General features: G+C 40.1%; 1 protein-coding gene across 1 annotated transcript in view; it reads left to right on the forward strand.

Moving 5' to 3' along the window:
- Nucleotides 1–16,136, forward strand: part of dock1 (dedicator of cytokinesis 1) — a 184,527-nt gene that overhangs the window by 33,640 nt on the left and 134,751 nt on the right. The window contains exons 11-18 of the mRNA XM_062442681.1: nucleotides 123–195; nucleotides 2,229–2,308; nucleotides 4,785–4,910; nucleotides 5,257–5,381; nucleotides 9,420–9,518; nucleotides 10,391–10,463; nucleotides 13,634–13,737; nucleotides 14,338–14,521. Coding sequence (XP_062298665.1) covers nucleotides 123–195; nucleotides 2,229–2,308; nucleotides 4,785–4,910; nucleotides 5,257–5,381; nucleotides 9,420–9,518; nucleotides 10,391–10,463; nucleotides 13,634–13,737; nucleotides 14,338–14,521 — 864 coding nt within the window. The remainder of the gene's footprint in view (nucleotides 1–122; nucleotides 196–2,228; nucleotides 2,309–4,784; nucleotides 4,911–5,256; nucleotides 5,382–9,419; nucleotides 9,519–10,390; nucleotides 10,464–13,633; nucleotides 13,738–14,337; nucleotides 14,522–16,136) is intronic.

Consider the following 16,136-nt stretch of genomic DNA (forward strand, 5'->3'; position numbering starts at 1 on the left):
GAAGAAGACCCAACATTGTCTAGTGCTGCTTTCACCTGCTGCCACTGATATGGCCTTTCCATGCAGTTATAGCTATGTCTGTCACAACAATGCTGTACTCTCCTCTCCTTGTTTTTCCACAGTAATGGATGTCACCGACATCATAACGGGCAAAATGGACGATGAGGACAAGCAGCACTTTATCCCATTTCAGCCGTAAGTGCACAAAAATAAATACATCTTATTCGGTTCCTTTAAGCTCTGGATGTTGCATAAATTGATATAGTTTACCCTTATTTCCATTATTTTGAGCATGTACAGTATGTCAAACACACTGTGGTTGTAATTTTTTAAATTTAAAAAAAAAAAGACTTGAATTCTTGACACCTGATTAGCGAGGGTTTTAAGACAGTAACGCTCCCCTATTCCCAGCTGACTCAATTAAGGCAATCTCATTAACTGCTGCCATTCTCGTAGGACAGCATACAGAGCCAGAGTAACCTTTTCCTTAACGTGATTTCCTGCATAATTAGAAATGCCTCAGATTCAGGCAGTTTAGCTGGCAGATCACCTCACTTAACGGTTTTTATCTTTGAGCATAAATCATGGAAATTAAAGCCTTCTGCTGTGAAGAGGAAGAACAGGATCTACAAGGCGTTATTTATGTCCGAATGTGAATATCTGTCTGTCAATTTTAACTGATGAAGTTTTGAAGTAGCTGTTTCACAACGTGTCACTGAATGTGTATTCAACGCCAGCAGAGGCAGGAAGTGAAGGAGCCATTTAGGGAGGGTTAGAAATAGTGATGTAATTTTGATAGACTCCTGGCATCCAAGCAGAAATGGAAATGACTTTCAATGAACAAGAAAGATCAAAATATTGCTGAAATAGTTTTTTCACAGGCTTGTTCATTTTTAAGTCTGAGACCGAGCCAACTTCCCTCTGAGCACATTGTGTGGAATCATAGCAAGCAAATAAACCTAGATTATTTATTTTAATCAAAATTTTAATACTCCTGACAGTTTTGAAAGATTATTATTATATAGAATCTATATTCAAATGTATCCCTTGGGTTTTGGGATGTTAGTAAGAGAAAATCATCAAATTAATGACATCACCTTAGGCTCTGGAAAGTTTTGATGGAATTTTTTTCACTTACTTAATGATTTCATGAATCTAAAGCATATATATAATCAAGACAGCTGAAAGTAATAATTAGTTCCTGTCTTATTTTAATGTAATCCTTTTTCCACCGTGTGTTAAATATCAAAAATGTAATATTATGTCCCACTGGGTCCAAATTTCAGCATTTTGTAAAAAAAAAAAAAAAAAAAACTGATTTAAATCCATTCAAAAAATATTATTGCAAATTTGATGGAAAACCTTTCGTATGTCTGCTGACTGCCAGTGTTTTGTCCCGTGAATGTACAAACCTTTGCTGCCTCTTATTCTGCTGTCTTGCTTGGATTGATTTTGGATTCAGAGTCGGAGGCGCTGAGGACAGTCTGATTTACAGAGATCCTTGAATGCTTCCTTCATGCTGATATCACCACTGTCCTCTCTTCCATGCTCTTCCTCTGCCTGTTTAGAGTCCTGTACACTGCAGATGCCATCCCTGCCCACCGCACATATTTCTCTCACAGCTGCCAAACATGTGGTACTTCCCAGATCACATCTGTTACTTCCTTTTTTTAATGCCTCTGTACGTCACTCCTCTCAATCAATCTGGTACTCTTTACACCCTAAGCCCTGCGGAGTACAAAACAGGATGTTATGTTTTTATTTTGCTTTCCCGCTAAAGCAGAATGAGACGGCGTGTTTAACGATTGGGTGTATTCTATTGTAGGATATTACTCTTTGAATAGATTTCAAAACTAAGCAGTTCAAGCTTCCTACTGCAGCAGTGGCACTATGAATGCTGACTCGGCATCATTTCCTAAACAATGATTTCTGTGTGTTTCTTTCATTACCCATCCTGCCTCACTGTTAACTGCTAACAAGTGGCTTTGTGTCTGTCATGGTATTCGCATCACTCTTCGGTGTGTCTCCCCTTCTTCTCTCTTTCATCCCTCTCTCCTCCTCACAACCATCACTTGTGGCTCTCTCTGCCCCGCTCCTCCACCTCCTCCTTCTCCTCCTCCGCCATCTCTTCTTCTCTGTGGTGTTTGCCTGTTGTGTGCATACTGCAGGCTAGCGTTGGATGACGCCATTCGCCACAAGCAGCTGAACATCTCCCGTTTTTCACCCAGGGTGGCAGGGGAGAACGACTTTCTTCAGACAGTCATCAACAAAGTCATCACCGCCAAAGAGGTCAATCACAAGGGCCAAGGTACTGTGCAGGGCTCAGACACAAGAGCCAGAGCCAAGAAGGAAATTTACTACACTACTGTCATATCAATAAAAGGTGCTGGTGTCTTATTCAGGTTATAAAAAGGTTATACTGAGTCAAGGCTCTAAAAATTTTACTTAACCTAATATCCACCAGTGCCTTTATAGAGAGCTTGTCCTGATGTTGGGTTTTTCAGGGCATTTCTTCTAATGGTTAAAATGACATTGGAGTTGGTGTGCAGGTGGCACCCTTGACATTAAAGGAAGAAAGGGGAAGCCACATACTTGTAATGCTGAATGTAATGCTTCTAATGGATGGTCAAAGGTCAAGGTAAGTGTGACCTCACAAAACATGCTTTTGGCCATTATTCAAGAATTGATTTGCTAATTATAACAAAGTTTCACCCACATGTCTTAATATGATAAAATGATACGGTGATGATTTTTTATATTCAAAAGGTCAGCTTCACTGTGACATTGTAATCTTGTGCAAAAAGACTTTTCTGGCCATTATCCAACGCCATAACTCATGAACAGAAGGGGAGATTGTGACCATATTTCATATTTGGTCTAATGCTGAATTGGTGACACTTTTGGTTCCACCTTAAAACCACAATGATTGTTTAGATCGTCTGTGCTGCCAGGTTGAAGATGTGTGTGAACCAGCTTGGTCTACTGCCATGGCTACAACTTAAAGCTGATCATAATCAGCTTTATTGGCCAACCATGTGAACACATACAAGGAAAATACACTTAATACCTTTTTGTTAAATTCCTCACTACAAATATGAGTCTGGACAGATTTGGAGGTAAACTGCAACTTGACTCGTTGGTGGAGGCATCCAACCGCAAGGCCAGGTTTCTAGTTTTATTTGTATTTCGTAGAATGTCACCTATTGTGAAATGTTTTTAGTTGGTAAGAAAAAGTTTGTCATTATCTCTACTAAATATTTTAAAAGTTACAAGGAAAACCCAAATTATAATAAGGTTGTAGAGTAATATTAAACTTTTAAACATTTTTCCTTATTATACTTCATTTTCTTTCATACTACATTTTAGGTCTTTTCATTCAAAGTACCATTACCCCCAGCATACAGGCAGGGTGTTGAAACTGTCCATCTTGCTAATAAGAACATAATTCTTTGTCGAGTGCTCACACTATAAATCACTGCTCATGCTAAAAATAGTGTCCCACATCACCATGACTACAGGATCCAAGTAATCCAGCTGTTAATTAAGATGGTGAGTCTTCTGCAAAGACTAGATTTTATCAGCGATTTGACATCTGTGGATAGAAGAACAACATTAGCTGTCGAAAGGATTTGTGCCGGGAGTGGTGGTCGGGGGGGGGGGGACATCATGACAGCCTCCATGGTATTGTTATGCCCTATGAAGATGTACTTAGATAAATGTCAAGGCTGCTCCGGCCCTCACTGGGAAGAACAGCGGAGCACTGAGTGCGGCCGTTTCCGTCACGCTCGCATATCAAAAGGCTTCCAGTGAGGCTACTGAGAGACGTGTCACTCATAACAATATGAGGCTTGTAAAGAGAAAGTGAATGAAGCTTCACAGATCACAAGTATCATCAATTTTGGTAGCATGTGATGGGGCACACTATGGGATAACAACTTCAAGATCAGCTTTTATTTATTTATTCATTTTTTTTTCTCATTCAAATGTTTTTATCAATGCTGCTTTGTTTTTTGTTGTTGTTGTTAAACTGTTAGAAATATGATCTGTGAAAGTTTCCTGTAGGTCCTTTTTTTCCTGATTGATTCAGAGCCAGTTTCCATCCAAGCTTTACATTCTTAGGTCTGTCCAAGACCAATTAATTAAGTCTGAAGATTACGGCACGATTTAAATGTCACAAGTTTCTGCCATGAATGTCACTCATTTATAACCATATCATTTAATAATAAAGTGCCTAAAGGAGAAGGGACCTTGCTCCCTGTAACAGTGCTTGAAGTAGCACTTTTATTTGAGCCAAGGTCTGTTTTACCTTTTTTTAATTTCAGTGCAGATATGTTCTTTTTTTATGGCTCTTTTTTAAGAGAGCAACGAGTCCTGCAGAAATAAAATGTTGCACGCTCATAAACACCAGTTAGTGAAGTAGATATCAAACACGCAACAGTCATTTGGGCTCAACAGATGAGTTAATGATTTACCGTGTTACATAGCAATTGGATTTCACCAGGAGATTTTGTAGTTTTTATCACCCCCACACACTCATTCATCTGAGCACAAAAAAAGCACTGACGCACTTGTTTTCTTTGTGATGTTTTCCTAATCACTTCCCCGAGGGTAATTTCTATTTAGCATCTTACCCTAGAGCTGTAAGATATCACTCTGACAACTGACAGTGGAAACGCATAAAGAAATCTCTTTTTAGTTTTTTTTTCCTGAAGCATTTTGCTCATACGCTGTCTTCTCCTAACGTTATCTCCTTCCCTCCCTCTTTGCCTTGAATGCATCACCAGGCCTGTGGGTGACTCTCAAGCTGCTTCCTGGAGACATCCATCAGATAAGAAAGGACTTCCCTCACCTGGTGGACCGATCAACAGCGGTGGCTCGCAAAATGGGCTTTCCTGAGATCATCATGCCAGGTTGAGTGTTTAACAAAAGCTTCACCTTGGCTGCCAGTCTCTTTTCACTTTTCATTCATTCAGAACGTGATTTAAAATTTAAAAAGATCTACTATTTCACTAAATGCAAGTGAGGGGAAAAAGAGCATGTCACACTCCATTAAGGTCTCATTAATATAATTGTCATTTAATGGACTGAAGCCATAAACTATGGTGTCAGATATACACCATACCACCTTAGATGTACTGAATTATGCTGTTTTATAGCACTCATATATTTGAAAAAGAATGAACTCTTGAACTCTACAAAGCTTTTGAGAAGTGAGGATGTCCTCACATCTGACCTGCTTGTTTCTGTTTCCTAAAGGTGATGTGCGAAATGACATCTACCTGACTCTGGTTCAGGGGGACTTTGACAAGGGGAGCAAGACCGCACACAAAAATGTCGAGGTCACCATGTCTGTTTATGATGAGGACGGCAAGAAACTGGAGGTACGACTGAAGAATGTTAACTTAACTGCTGAGGTATTTTTCCTGGGTTCAGCTCATTCTCTGCATTCAGGATACAAGTGCTATAGCCAGTCAGTCTCTCAGACAGTAAGTGATTTAACAGGCTTTCTTTAATCTCACACAGCTCAGCACACTGCTTAACTGACCAGGACTCCTATAAAGCAGTGTGATACACAGGCCAGACTGTACGCCTTTTCCACCTCTCAAAAATGACAGAATGCAATATTTGGCTCACCACTGCGGTACTCAACCTCTATCATTGTCACAGTCAGTTGCAGAGTCAAGCATGTAGGCAGGAAATATGGGCAGTATAGTCAGAAAGTTGCAAGTGACAAGAGTTGTGAAATCAGCTTTTCCCCTCTGCTCTAATTACCATCCTTAGAAGGATGTTTTCTCTCCTACCTATTTTCTTGTTAACAAGCTATCTCCAAATGATGCAAGTGTATTAGGATGAACTATGCAGCCCTGGGTTAATTGATTTTAAATTTGGTGGTGGTCAGCAATTACTACTTCCCAAAGACTCCCAATATTGTGGAATTCTCCTTGTAGAAAAAGTACGTCATTAAGGCTCTTCCTCAGGTACAAACACATCAAGTTTATTTGTATTTTTGCAAATATTCAGAGACATACGACTGAGGACAGTCTCCCAGGTTTTGTTGTTAAAACTGGGTGGAAACAATTAGAAAGTGTTAGAAAAAACCCACATTTCAAAACAAATCCAGAACAAATCCAGAACCAATCCATTCCAATCCAAGTCTTTAGGGTCCCTTTATACTGGAACAATCACATGCAGTTTACAATGGAGGAAATTGGGGGTAGAGCATCATTTCTGGTGAGGTTATGTCCTTGACAAAATTAAAGGGATGTAGGTTTTTTAGCGGCTGTTCTTGCCCCCATTCAAGTAACTACTGTGCATTTAGAAATCCTCAGACTTTAATAGATGGAGATGTCCAATGTCTTGTATTGCGAGACAGTGATGGCAGTCAGCAATCACATCAGATTAGTTTTAGGCATCAATGGGATAGTGTTAGGTCCAGATTTTGCACCATGTTATGCATTACATTTTACAAACAATTCAATATAAATCACCATGTTGGTTGCCAATTTGTAGGAGTAGTAGAATGTTTAATTGACTTTCTGCTCCTGACTGCTGTCTACTTTTTAATCGTGTGCCAACCCGTCAGTGTCAAAATCCTAATAAAGCTTTTGCTTTATCTAGAGTCTCTAGCCAGTGACCCCTTTCTCTGATGTTTAATTATTGTGACCCCTTGCTTGACATTACCTCTTGTTCTGCAGGGGCCACCAGTTAATGGGGGATACGAGAGTTTTAAAGCAGTTGGACAAACGGAATATGTGGGATGAACTGGGGGCAGGGGGTGTGTGTCTGTGGGACTGTCTGCTAACATGTCTATGAATATTCCGTTTTTGTTGAGACTGTTGATTTAACACAGTTGGTAGTGTTCTTGTATTTCCATTAAATTGTGAGGTATACCTAACATTTCATTGCAAGGCTATTGCCTTAGATTCCATCATATTCTGCATATATTAAGGACATCATGTCGACACTCAGTGTGCTTCTATACTTGAAGTAATAATCACAGTAGAGATTCAAGGAACTTATGATGAAAGAGTGATTTGAAATGATAGATCCCCTGGTTATGGGGAGACCTCCTGCAAACAGCGGATCAGAAGAGACTGCTATAACCCACAGCTCTCTCAATTATACACATTAGTCTTTTAGAATGACAGACTTTGTCAGTGATTTCACCCAGCACACTGAGGAAGTGCAAGGATCAGTGGTGAATATACTGTAAATGCAGTTCTTATCTAGTTGAAAACAGTAATCTGGGGTCAAATGGTACAATATCTGTCAATACAGACTTGGTATGCTAGTACTGTAGTAGTATGCTGTAATACTGTATATGGACGAATCTCATGTCTCACAAACACAGATGAAAAACAAAAGAAGCTGAAGTTCTCTTTACACACAGCTGTATGTATTTGTGCAGTTTGATTTACACTGTAGTGCAGATATTGGGTTCAGAACCATAATATGATGTCTCCTTGTCAGTGTGAAGCATCTACTTGTCAGTTTTATTGAAACTATACTCCACTTACTTTAGTACATATGTATGAATCGGCTGTTGCACCCACAATAGAACAAGCAAGTTTTATTGATTTGTTCTTTCAGCCAAGTGCCAGCTGTGGCACAGATATCAAAATTAATACTGGTGAGCAGAAACTAAAAATAGATGAACCAGTGTTTAATATAAATACAAACAGATGTTAAAATAACTTTGCCTAAAGACAATCCATCATGAAATAGACAAAATGTGAGCTAAACACACATCAGTTGGTACAATTCAGCAGGTTTGTTGCCCAGCCCTACAATTTACTGTGTGGCTTTTTTTTCCAAGGTTGTCAGAATCAGTAATAATGATGACACCAGTCAACAGTGATCAAATGACATAATGATGACGGCAGTTGACAGTGATCAAGTGACATTGATAACATCTATAAGTGCCATGGCAATGTTATGTTGACAGCTCTGGAGCTGCCTTCAACATCTTGTCTTGCAACTTTTTGACTGCAATGCTCAGTCTCTTCTCCTCAGCTCTCCAGGGATCAGTGCTAAGTGGTTAAATTCACTCTCTTCCTTCCTGGATTTTAATAGGCTGAAAGGAAGTTTGTGTTTCTGAGATGAGAGGCAGTGTCACTTCCTGTCGGTCACTTTAAAGTCTGTATCTTTTTTTGTATGATCTTTGATAAAGAGACTTTCTCTCTTTTTTTTCTTTTCTTTTCTTTACCCTGAAACCAAACTTTGAGTCATAACTCCTACTATTTCAAGATTATTTTTTTTTCATCAAGACATTTATGTAATAGAATAAAGATGCCTCCATATTCAAAGCACTTGAAAATTGGAAAATGAAATACTCACATAGATGCTTTTTGGCTGTTTGCTAGATTGACTTTGTAACCCTCCCTTTTTTCTTTGACATTTCTTTCTGTTTCAGCCTTCTTATCCCGTCCATTCCCCACTGTCCTCTTACTGTCTTTCTGGACTCTGTCTCTGTCTGAATTTCGTCATCCTTACTCTGTCTCAAAATGTGTTGTTGTGTTGTGAGAGGCCAGAGAGTGACTTCACCTTGACATATTAGCACATCCCCACAAACCCCTCTCACCTGTGGCCAGACCCAGGCCATTTTCCTCTCTTCGTCTCTCCAAAAACTGTAGCTGTCATGAATCCTGGCCACTTAGTGAAGGGGCACAGTTGCTAGAGCTAGCATCTGCCCCCCAGATCTGCTCGGCACGGCTGGGGGAGATGGGGCCTGTTATTCCACATAATTGCTGGTTGTCAGAAGCCATTAGTGTTGGAGTATTTCAGCACCAGCGCACTAGCAGGCCAGGGAGTCAGCTGGAGTAGTGAGAGGAAAGATGTTGGCTGGCTGAGCATGGATTGATAGAAAACAAGGCATGCGTGTATCTACTGTCACTCCATCCCTCGACCCAAATCACCCAGGGGTAGCGGAGTATTTTACATACGCACCCTGACCTGTTGTAGAAACTCAGAAGACCCAGTTGGAAGACCAATTTACATGGCTGGATCCAACAGCACCAGCTGCTCCTCTTCCCTGTGTCTGGCTTCCTTCCACTTCTAGCTGCATGGGAGCCACCGCCCCTCCTTCTTAAATATTTAATTTTTAATTTATTTCTTATATCCACAATGCTGTCATGAGATTGGCAGCCAGCAGGCAGGTGCTCATGCATAAAGAGCATCCAGACTTTAAAAGGCCATTCTGCTAGATTAAGGCTTTTCTGCCACAGGGACTACATTTTATGAAATAAGTGCGAGCCAATTTTCCACATGCTGCGAGTGTGCTAATGTTTTGACGGAGTGATAATAGATCCACCATCAGGGTTTTGCCACTTTGAATGTACTTACAGCTAAGTCAGCCTAACCAGATAACAATTCCTATTGTTTGATAACTTGTTTTATGGGGTTACTGTCTCTTTATCTAGAATGTGATCTTTCCTGGAGCCGGAGACGAGGGGATCAATGAATACAAGTCTGTCATCTACTACCAAGTGAAGCAGCCACGTTGGTTTGAAACAATAAAGGTGCGTCTTCCTTGTAATGTACTTCGACCTCCTTACTTTTTATATCTGTATTATTCTGAGTAATATAGCTCTTTAACTTGGTATTCATAATTACACAGTTTTACACAGGTGATCTTCACCTATGATGAATATTAAACCGTACAATAGATTTAATGTAATGTAAGTGAATACAAAGATTCTGATCCATGACACTTAAAAAGACCATACCAGTGGTTTTCTCTGTTTTAGCCCATATACTACCAATTAGTTATGTTAGATCACAGCTAAACATTTAGATGCCATATTTTAGATATTTTACCGATTCTGTCTACCATTTCATGCAGCCATTTATCTATTAAGGGAAGGAACCTCTGTCCGTATGTGTGTATGTCCTTCGCGTATCTTTTGAACCATTCATCAGATTGACCCCACACTTGATGGGTGAATGACTGGGGAACAAAGGGGGTGCCATGTCGAATTTGGTGCAATTTGGACACATGGCATGATTAATATTAATATACTTAAACTCTGAATTAACAAGTGATCAGCCACTCCTCTCTGCAGCAGCAGGGCTTCTGGGCTCTGTGGACTGCATGTCATGATCAGAGCTAAGATGAGAGAGGAGGGAAAGACATTTCTCTTTGTTTGATAATATTAAAAGTTATTAAATTGGAGTTTGTCAGTTGATACATATATAAGTGTTTCTCAAGAAATTATAAGCAATTAGCCCGTTCCAAACAGGCCTGTTTGGAACGGGCACTGCACTAGTTATTTCAGATTAATTTATTTATGGTGTGAAAATCTAGAATTTGGGGTTAATTCTGGTCTTGTCTGTCCCTAAAAGTCTGTGTTTTAATGATGTTTTACACAGTCCCTCTCTGTCCATTCTCCAGGTTGCTATTCCTATTGAAGATGTGAACCGGAGCCACTTGCGGTTCACCTTTCGCCACCGCTCATCGCAGGACTGTGAGTACAAATGTCAGCTTTTGAATAATCAGTTTTGCTGATGACCATCTGCACAACTGGCTTCTAATCTATCCACAGCAAAAGTAATGGAAGATATCCAATCCAAACAGATGTGTTGCACAGTGATGAATACTTTGAAGCTCATCCTTTGTCACATTAATCAGAAGTATTAGTCTGCCCTGCACAAAGCAGCATCATAGAGTGGCTTGTCAGAGACTGCAGCTGGGATGTGAAAAATGCCTGTGGGGACTTGTTGGGAACAGTGTCTACCTGAAAGCAGCCAATTTTGTATGTCCTTCTGCTTTTTAACATCCTTTTTAATTTTGGGGGTGTGGAGGGCAGGGAATCCAGTCCTGGCAGCCTTAGTATCCCATCTGCCTGCCACATGGTAAGGCCATCCTTCCAGCAGCAGGACTGGTTCAGGGATAAGGTTTTTGGAGGGGTAGTAGGAATCACGACAGGTGTATATATAACAATCAGTTCATGTGACACAGAAGGCAAATCAGAACTGGGAGGGTATCAGTGTGGGAAAGCATACTTTTTCTCTAGTAATCTTCTTCTGTCGTCATCCTCTAGTTCCAAAATCCCCTAGCTCAATTTGCTTCTCACCTGCATGCAGGTGGCATGGAGGAAGTGGCCAGGTCTCAGAGCTGGTTTATAATCCACTTGGATAGCATTCTTGTCATGCTTGGCACCTTGCTTCTGCGGGCACTAATGCTGTTACGAGGCATGCCTTTGAAACTCTGTGACTTGCTGTTATCGTGCTGTAACGGTTGCTTTAGAAACTGGCTCACCTCAAGTGACTCTGAGACTGCGGAGGCATGCTGATGCTGCCAAACTTTAAGTTGTTACTGACAATTGACAATGGAGAAATATTATGAAAAGGTGTAATGGCTGGATTATGTGGATTTATGCATGGTGTACACCTTCTATTTCCTTGTCAATGATTGTGTTTACATGCAAAATCTCATTTTGTCAGTATCTCAGTTTCTGAATGTCTGCCTCTGTGTAAGCATGTCCTCAGCATCCTGCTACTTTCTCTCATTTCTGCACTGTTATCTCAGCAGCTGAGGATGAACCCACTTTATTTTTGGCTGCCTGCAAACACTGTAAAAAGCTGTTATATTTACCGCTGTGCTGGATTTGCCATCTTCATTTGATCACTAGTAATTGAGAACTGGGGCACCTAGTGATATAATGTTTCCTCTTTATCACTTTGTGTAAGAGTTTAACAACCATCTCAATGCGTACCTTAGATCATTTCATGATATTATTTTTTGGTTGTACTAATTAAAAAGATGCACCTGGCAGACAATAATGAGAACCTTGTATAATGTGATTAGATGTGCTTTTCTGTCAGAAAACTCCAGCAGGTATATTCAAGTTTATCCAAGCTTGCCATTTATTAATTCATATATTTTAAAATGAGAATATGATGTGCCAGTGCATGACTGGGATACTCCAAACCCTGACTGTACTTAGGATTCTTGTGTAAGCACACTCATCACCTGTTCTGTAATCAGTTTCTCCATGATATTAATGCTTGTACGGGTTAATGCAGATATCACAGTAGCTTAAAATGTAATGTCTACATTCTACTGGCAAAGCACTTTTCCAGGAAAATTGGTAAAAACTTCTCTACGTATGCTGAGCGAGTTTATGAGCAGATATGGTCTGTCTAATGAAGTCAAGATGTCTGCCTGTGTCCTTCCTGCTTCCTCCACTGCTCATAGCTAGTACTGAACTTTTAGTAGAAACACACAGTGACAGAGTTGCTCATCAAGGCCACTACTGGAGCTTATGTTCTCCGTAGCTCAGCCCCCTGGTTCAGAATCAGGCTAACACAGTGCATCAGACTACCACTCTAACATTGTCAGGCCTCATCAGACTGATGAGTGCTGTCACAGATGCCGCCGTGGCTGTAAGAGATCCCCGCCATCTTTGCACTTCTGTTTCATCCGTCATTATGCCACTACCTGGTGAATGGGGAGGAGGGTAGGCTTTAAAATGTGGCACACTATACTACACATAAATCTGAAGTGACAGCCCACCTTAGAGGTGGAAGTCTGCAAAACGTCTACTCCCAAACACACACACCCACATACACACACACACACACATACACACACGCATGACTTTGATTGGCTCGAAAAAGTAGCTCTGTCCTGAAAGTGACATTTTTCCCCCAAATGCAGTGTTGTGAGCTTTCTGCTCTCTTTTGGAAGTTAAGTTACTAATACATTTTTCTCAGCTGGGTGGCATGCGTACAGTGTTTTCCCTCCAGTGGTTCCTCTCAAGCCAGCCCAGTAATTATTCACCAGCGAGGCTGCAGGCAGCAAACCAATGAGGGGATTTATGCAGATAGAATGTACGAGATACTTTGATGAATCACGTCTCCCTGCACATAAATTTGAGCTTGTTGATCCACAATGATGATATATGTGGCCCTATCCAAACGCTTGGTTACAGGACAAAGTCATAACTCTCTAGCTTGTTTATGGAGCGTCTTCCTTCTACACCCCCAAACACAGTCACACACGTATGTGCACACATACATATAAGCAACGAGCATCCCTTCTGTACCTTGACAGAATTATACAAACTATTTACAACAGCAGCCCTAAGAGCAATTGCAAGTGTTTATTCTAATGCTAACAGGAAATGGACACAAGACAGCTTAATTCAAACCCTAGATCCAAACAGGATTATTTAAAAGGAAAATAACATAGTATATTGTTATATATCATGTGTATATATGTATATTTAGATGTTTCATACACTGGTTTAGTACGTCCCACTTGTTATACTGACAGCAAATATCAACTGAGGAATTGACTCCAGGCTGAGACTTCAATCTCTAAGATGACCTGTTTTATTAGTCTGTTAGCTTGTTAATGACTTGCTGTGAAGTCAGGCTTACAGTATGGTGTACCACACTGGAGCCTGTCTTTAAAAGCTCTCATGGTGGGTTATATTTCATGAAGATGTACATGTATGCATCAGTGTACATATGATTTAGTCTATTAGTTTGCAAAATTATGAACAAGTGGAAAGTATAGCAGTTGTAAAGATGCAGTTAGTCTCAAAGGTAGACAACACAAATGATCAACATCTCCTCCTACCTGGCTGCTTTCTGTTTTCCTCACATGTTTCTTTACCTCCGCCCACAGCAAAAGACAAATCCGAGAAGATATTTGCCTTGTCTTTTGTGAAGCTGATGAGGTATGATGGGACGACTCTGAGGGACGGCGAGCACGATCTCATCGTGTACAAGGTAAACATGAAATGTATAATAATGTGCTCTGGTATGTTTGTTACTTGCTTCCTACCTGCAGTGCCGGCCTACGCTCCTCATGACAGGACCATAGCAGAGATGAGTCGTAGGTGAAAAATTGGCCTGTCTCATTAGTAGCTGCCATAATAATAGTCTCACTTCTTCCTATGGAGACTTGTGTAGTCAGTATGCATCAGCCCCCACAGTGAAATGAAATTACTTTCCAATTAAAATCCCTTGTATGATGATACCTTTGCATTACAGTGGCTATTTATGTTAATTCAAGTTAATGTTTGAGAAATTCCCTCAGTTTAATGTTTTTTTTTCTCTTAGTTTTTGCATTACTGCTGTCAGTCAAGTATGCTGTTTGGCAATGAGTTTTGTTTGTAGCCTGATGTTCATTGGTGGTGAGATTACACCAAGTAGAAAATGCATCTTTAAAAAAACAAAACAGTAATATAACATGAAACTTCATTACAACAAAAAACATAGATATGGTTTTCAATTATACTGCAGAAATGACTGAGTTCACTCAACCGCTTCAGCTGTAAATTGTGCATCTGCTGATAAACTGACTGAGTCTTTATCCTGGAAAACCAGGCAGAAGCAAAGAAGCTGGAGGACTCGTCTCTGTACCTGAACCTTCCTGCCACCAAGATGGAGCTAGAAGAGAAGGGCTACTCCACCACGGGGAAAAACACTCAGAACTTGGGCAATTGTACAATCAGCAAGGACTCCTTTCAGATCGCCACCCTGGTCTGCTCCACCAAGCTTACACAGAATGGTAATAGCTTTCATACTTATGTTATTTTTGTATCTATTCTTTCTTTTCTTTCTCCAGTCACGTTTACTTATAAGAAAAAACTCTCACTCTCAAACTAAGAACGTTTTTCAATATATTTCAGCCAAGTAAGCCTTGGATTGTGAAACATGTATTTTTTGGTCACAAGCCAAATGCACAGTAACCAGAAATGACTAAAGTAGGACTCCAGGACCTCTGCCATCCTTTGCTCCTTCCATGTGGTCTTCAATGCATCCTTCCTCTTACCTGACTTCTCTTTCTTGACTTCCATTTGTCAGTCAGCCTCAGTCTGTAGATTTCAGTCAATCTCTGCTGAATGGAGTACTGCTCTGTTCACTGCTGTCAATCTGGCACAGTTTTTTTCTTTCCCCAGTGTGCTGAGAAGAGCTATCCCTATTAAGCTAAGGAAATCCCAGTCTCTGCCCTGTGGCTCATGGATTAAGGATTTTGGCCTGTTGTGTTCCCCCCAGCCTCTCTACATGTTTATAAATCCTAACAGATATTACTCTAAACCCTCTTGGATGTGTTTGTATTTTTCAATTGTGTTCATGACAGTGTGGTTGTATCAGTGTGTATTGTTGGGAAAGTAGGTGTACCGTGTGTTGGTCGCTCCTTGCTTCACAGTTTCTCTAAACAGGCACATCCTAAATATTTGCTAAGTAAGCTTTCTTCTGCACTTGATGCATTGTGCTTCTTTGTTTTTTGGTATGCAGGACTGAGTCACAACTTTAATGAGAGCCAAAATTAAAGCTTCCTCATTCCTCTGTGTTTTGGCCACAGACTGAAAAAGAGTGAGAATGAAGAAGGGACAGTTCCACTGCAGGCCAACTTTGACTGGAATTGAAATTAATTGTTTTACTTGCCAAAAGGAACATCCTGTTTGAATAATGAGTGCATCATGCCCATAGACTGTAAAAATAAAAGTAAATATGAACATAGTCACCGTGACGTCACCCATAGGTTTGTGGACTGCTGTTTTGATTACTCAAGTTTGGTCACATATGGTTTTAGAAAGTGAACATCATAAATTCATTAGGAAGCTGTTTACTGAAGTAATAAATTATGTTCATTTTCTCATAGACTTCTATACAATCAGAATTATTTTTGCAACCAGTGGAGTCGCACCTTGCTGACCATTAGAAATAATGCAGGTTTAAGTCACTTTGGTGTTGGCATGTGTTCCCTGCTCACTGAATTCTCTTTGTGTAGACTGTAGACTGTAAACTGTAAATGGAAAGTTTTGACCTCTGTCAGGTGTTAAATATGAAGCCACTTGAAACTTCAGGTAATCCTTCCAAAAGAATGTCTTAAATAAGGCCAGCAGCTCTTAATCTATTATATAAACCCAAAACTTTCCCATTTTTTCTTCATTTTATTAGAGGATAATTGCAATTTATTGCAACATGGATACTATTTTCTTAGTTTTGTCTATCACTTCTATCAGTTATGACCACATTGCTCACCAAAATAATTGCTGTGACTAGGCAAGAGATGCAAACACTCAGGCAACCTCACAAGTTTTTAACAAGGTAACAGTGTAGCCAGATATATAAACCACTTCCTTTGCTGGTAAAAGCATATCGGAAATGTCAGTAAT

This window comes from Scomber scombrus, chromosome 21, assembly GCF_963691925.1.
Source record: "Scomber scombrus chromosome 21, fScoSco1.1, whole genome shotgun sequence".
Taxonomy (NCBI): Eukaryota; Metazoa; Chordata; class Actinopteri; order Scombriformes; family Scombridae; genus Scomber; species Scomber scombrus.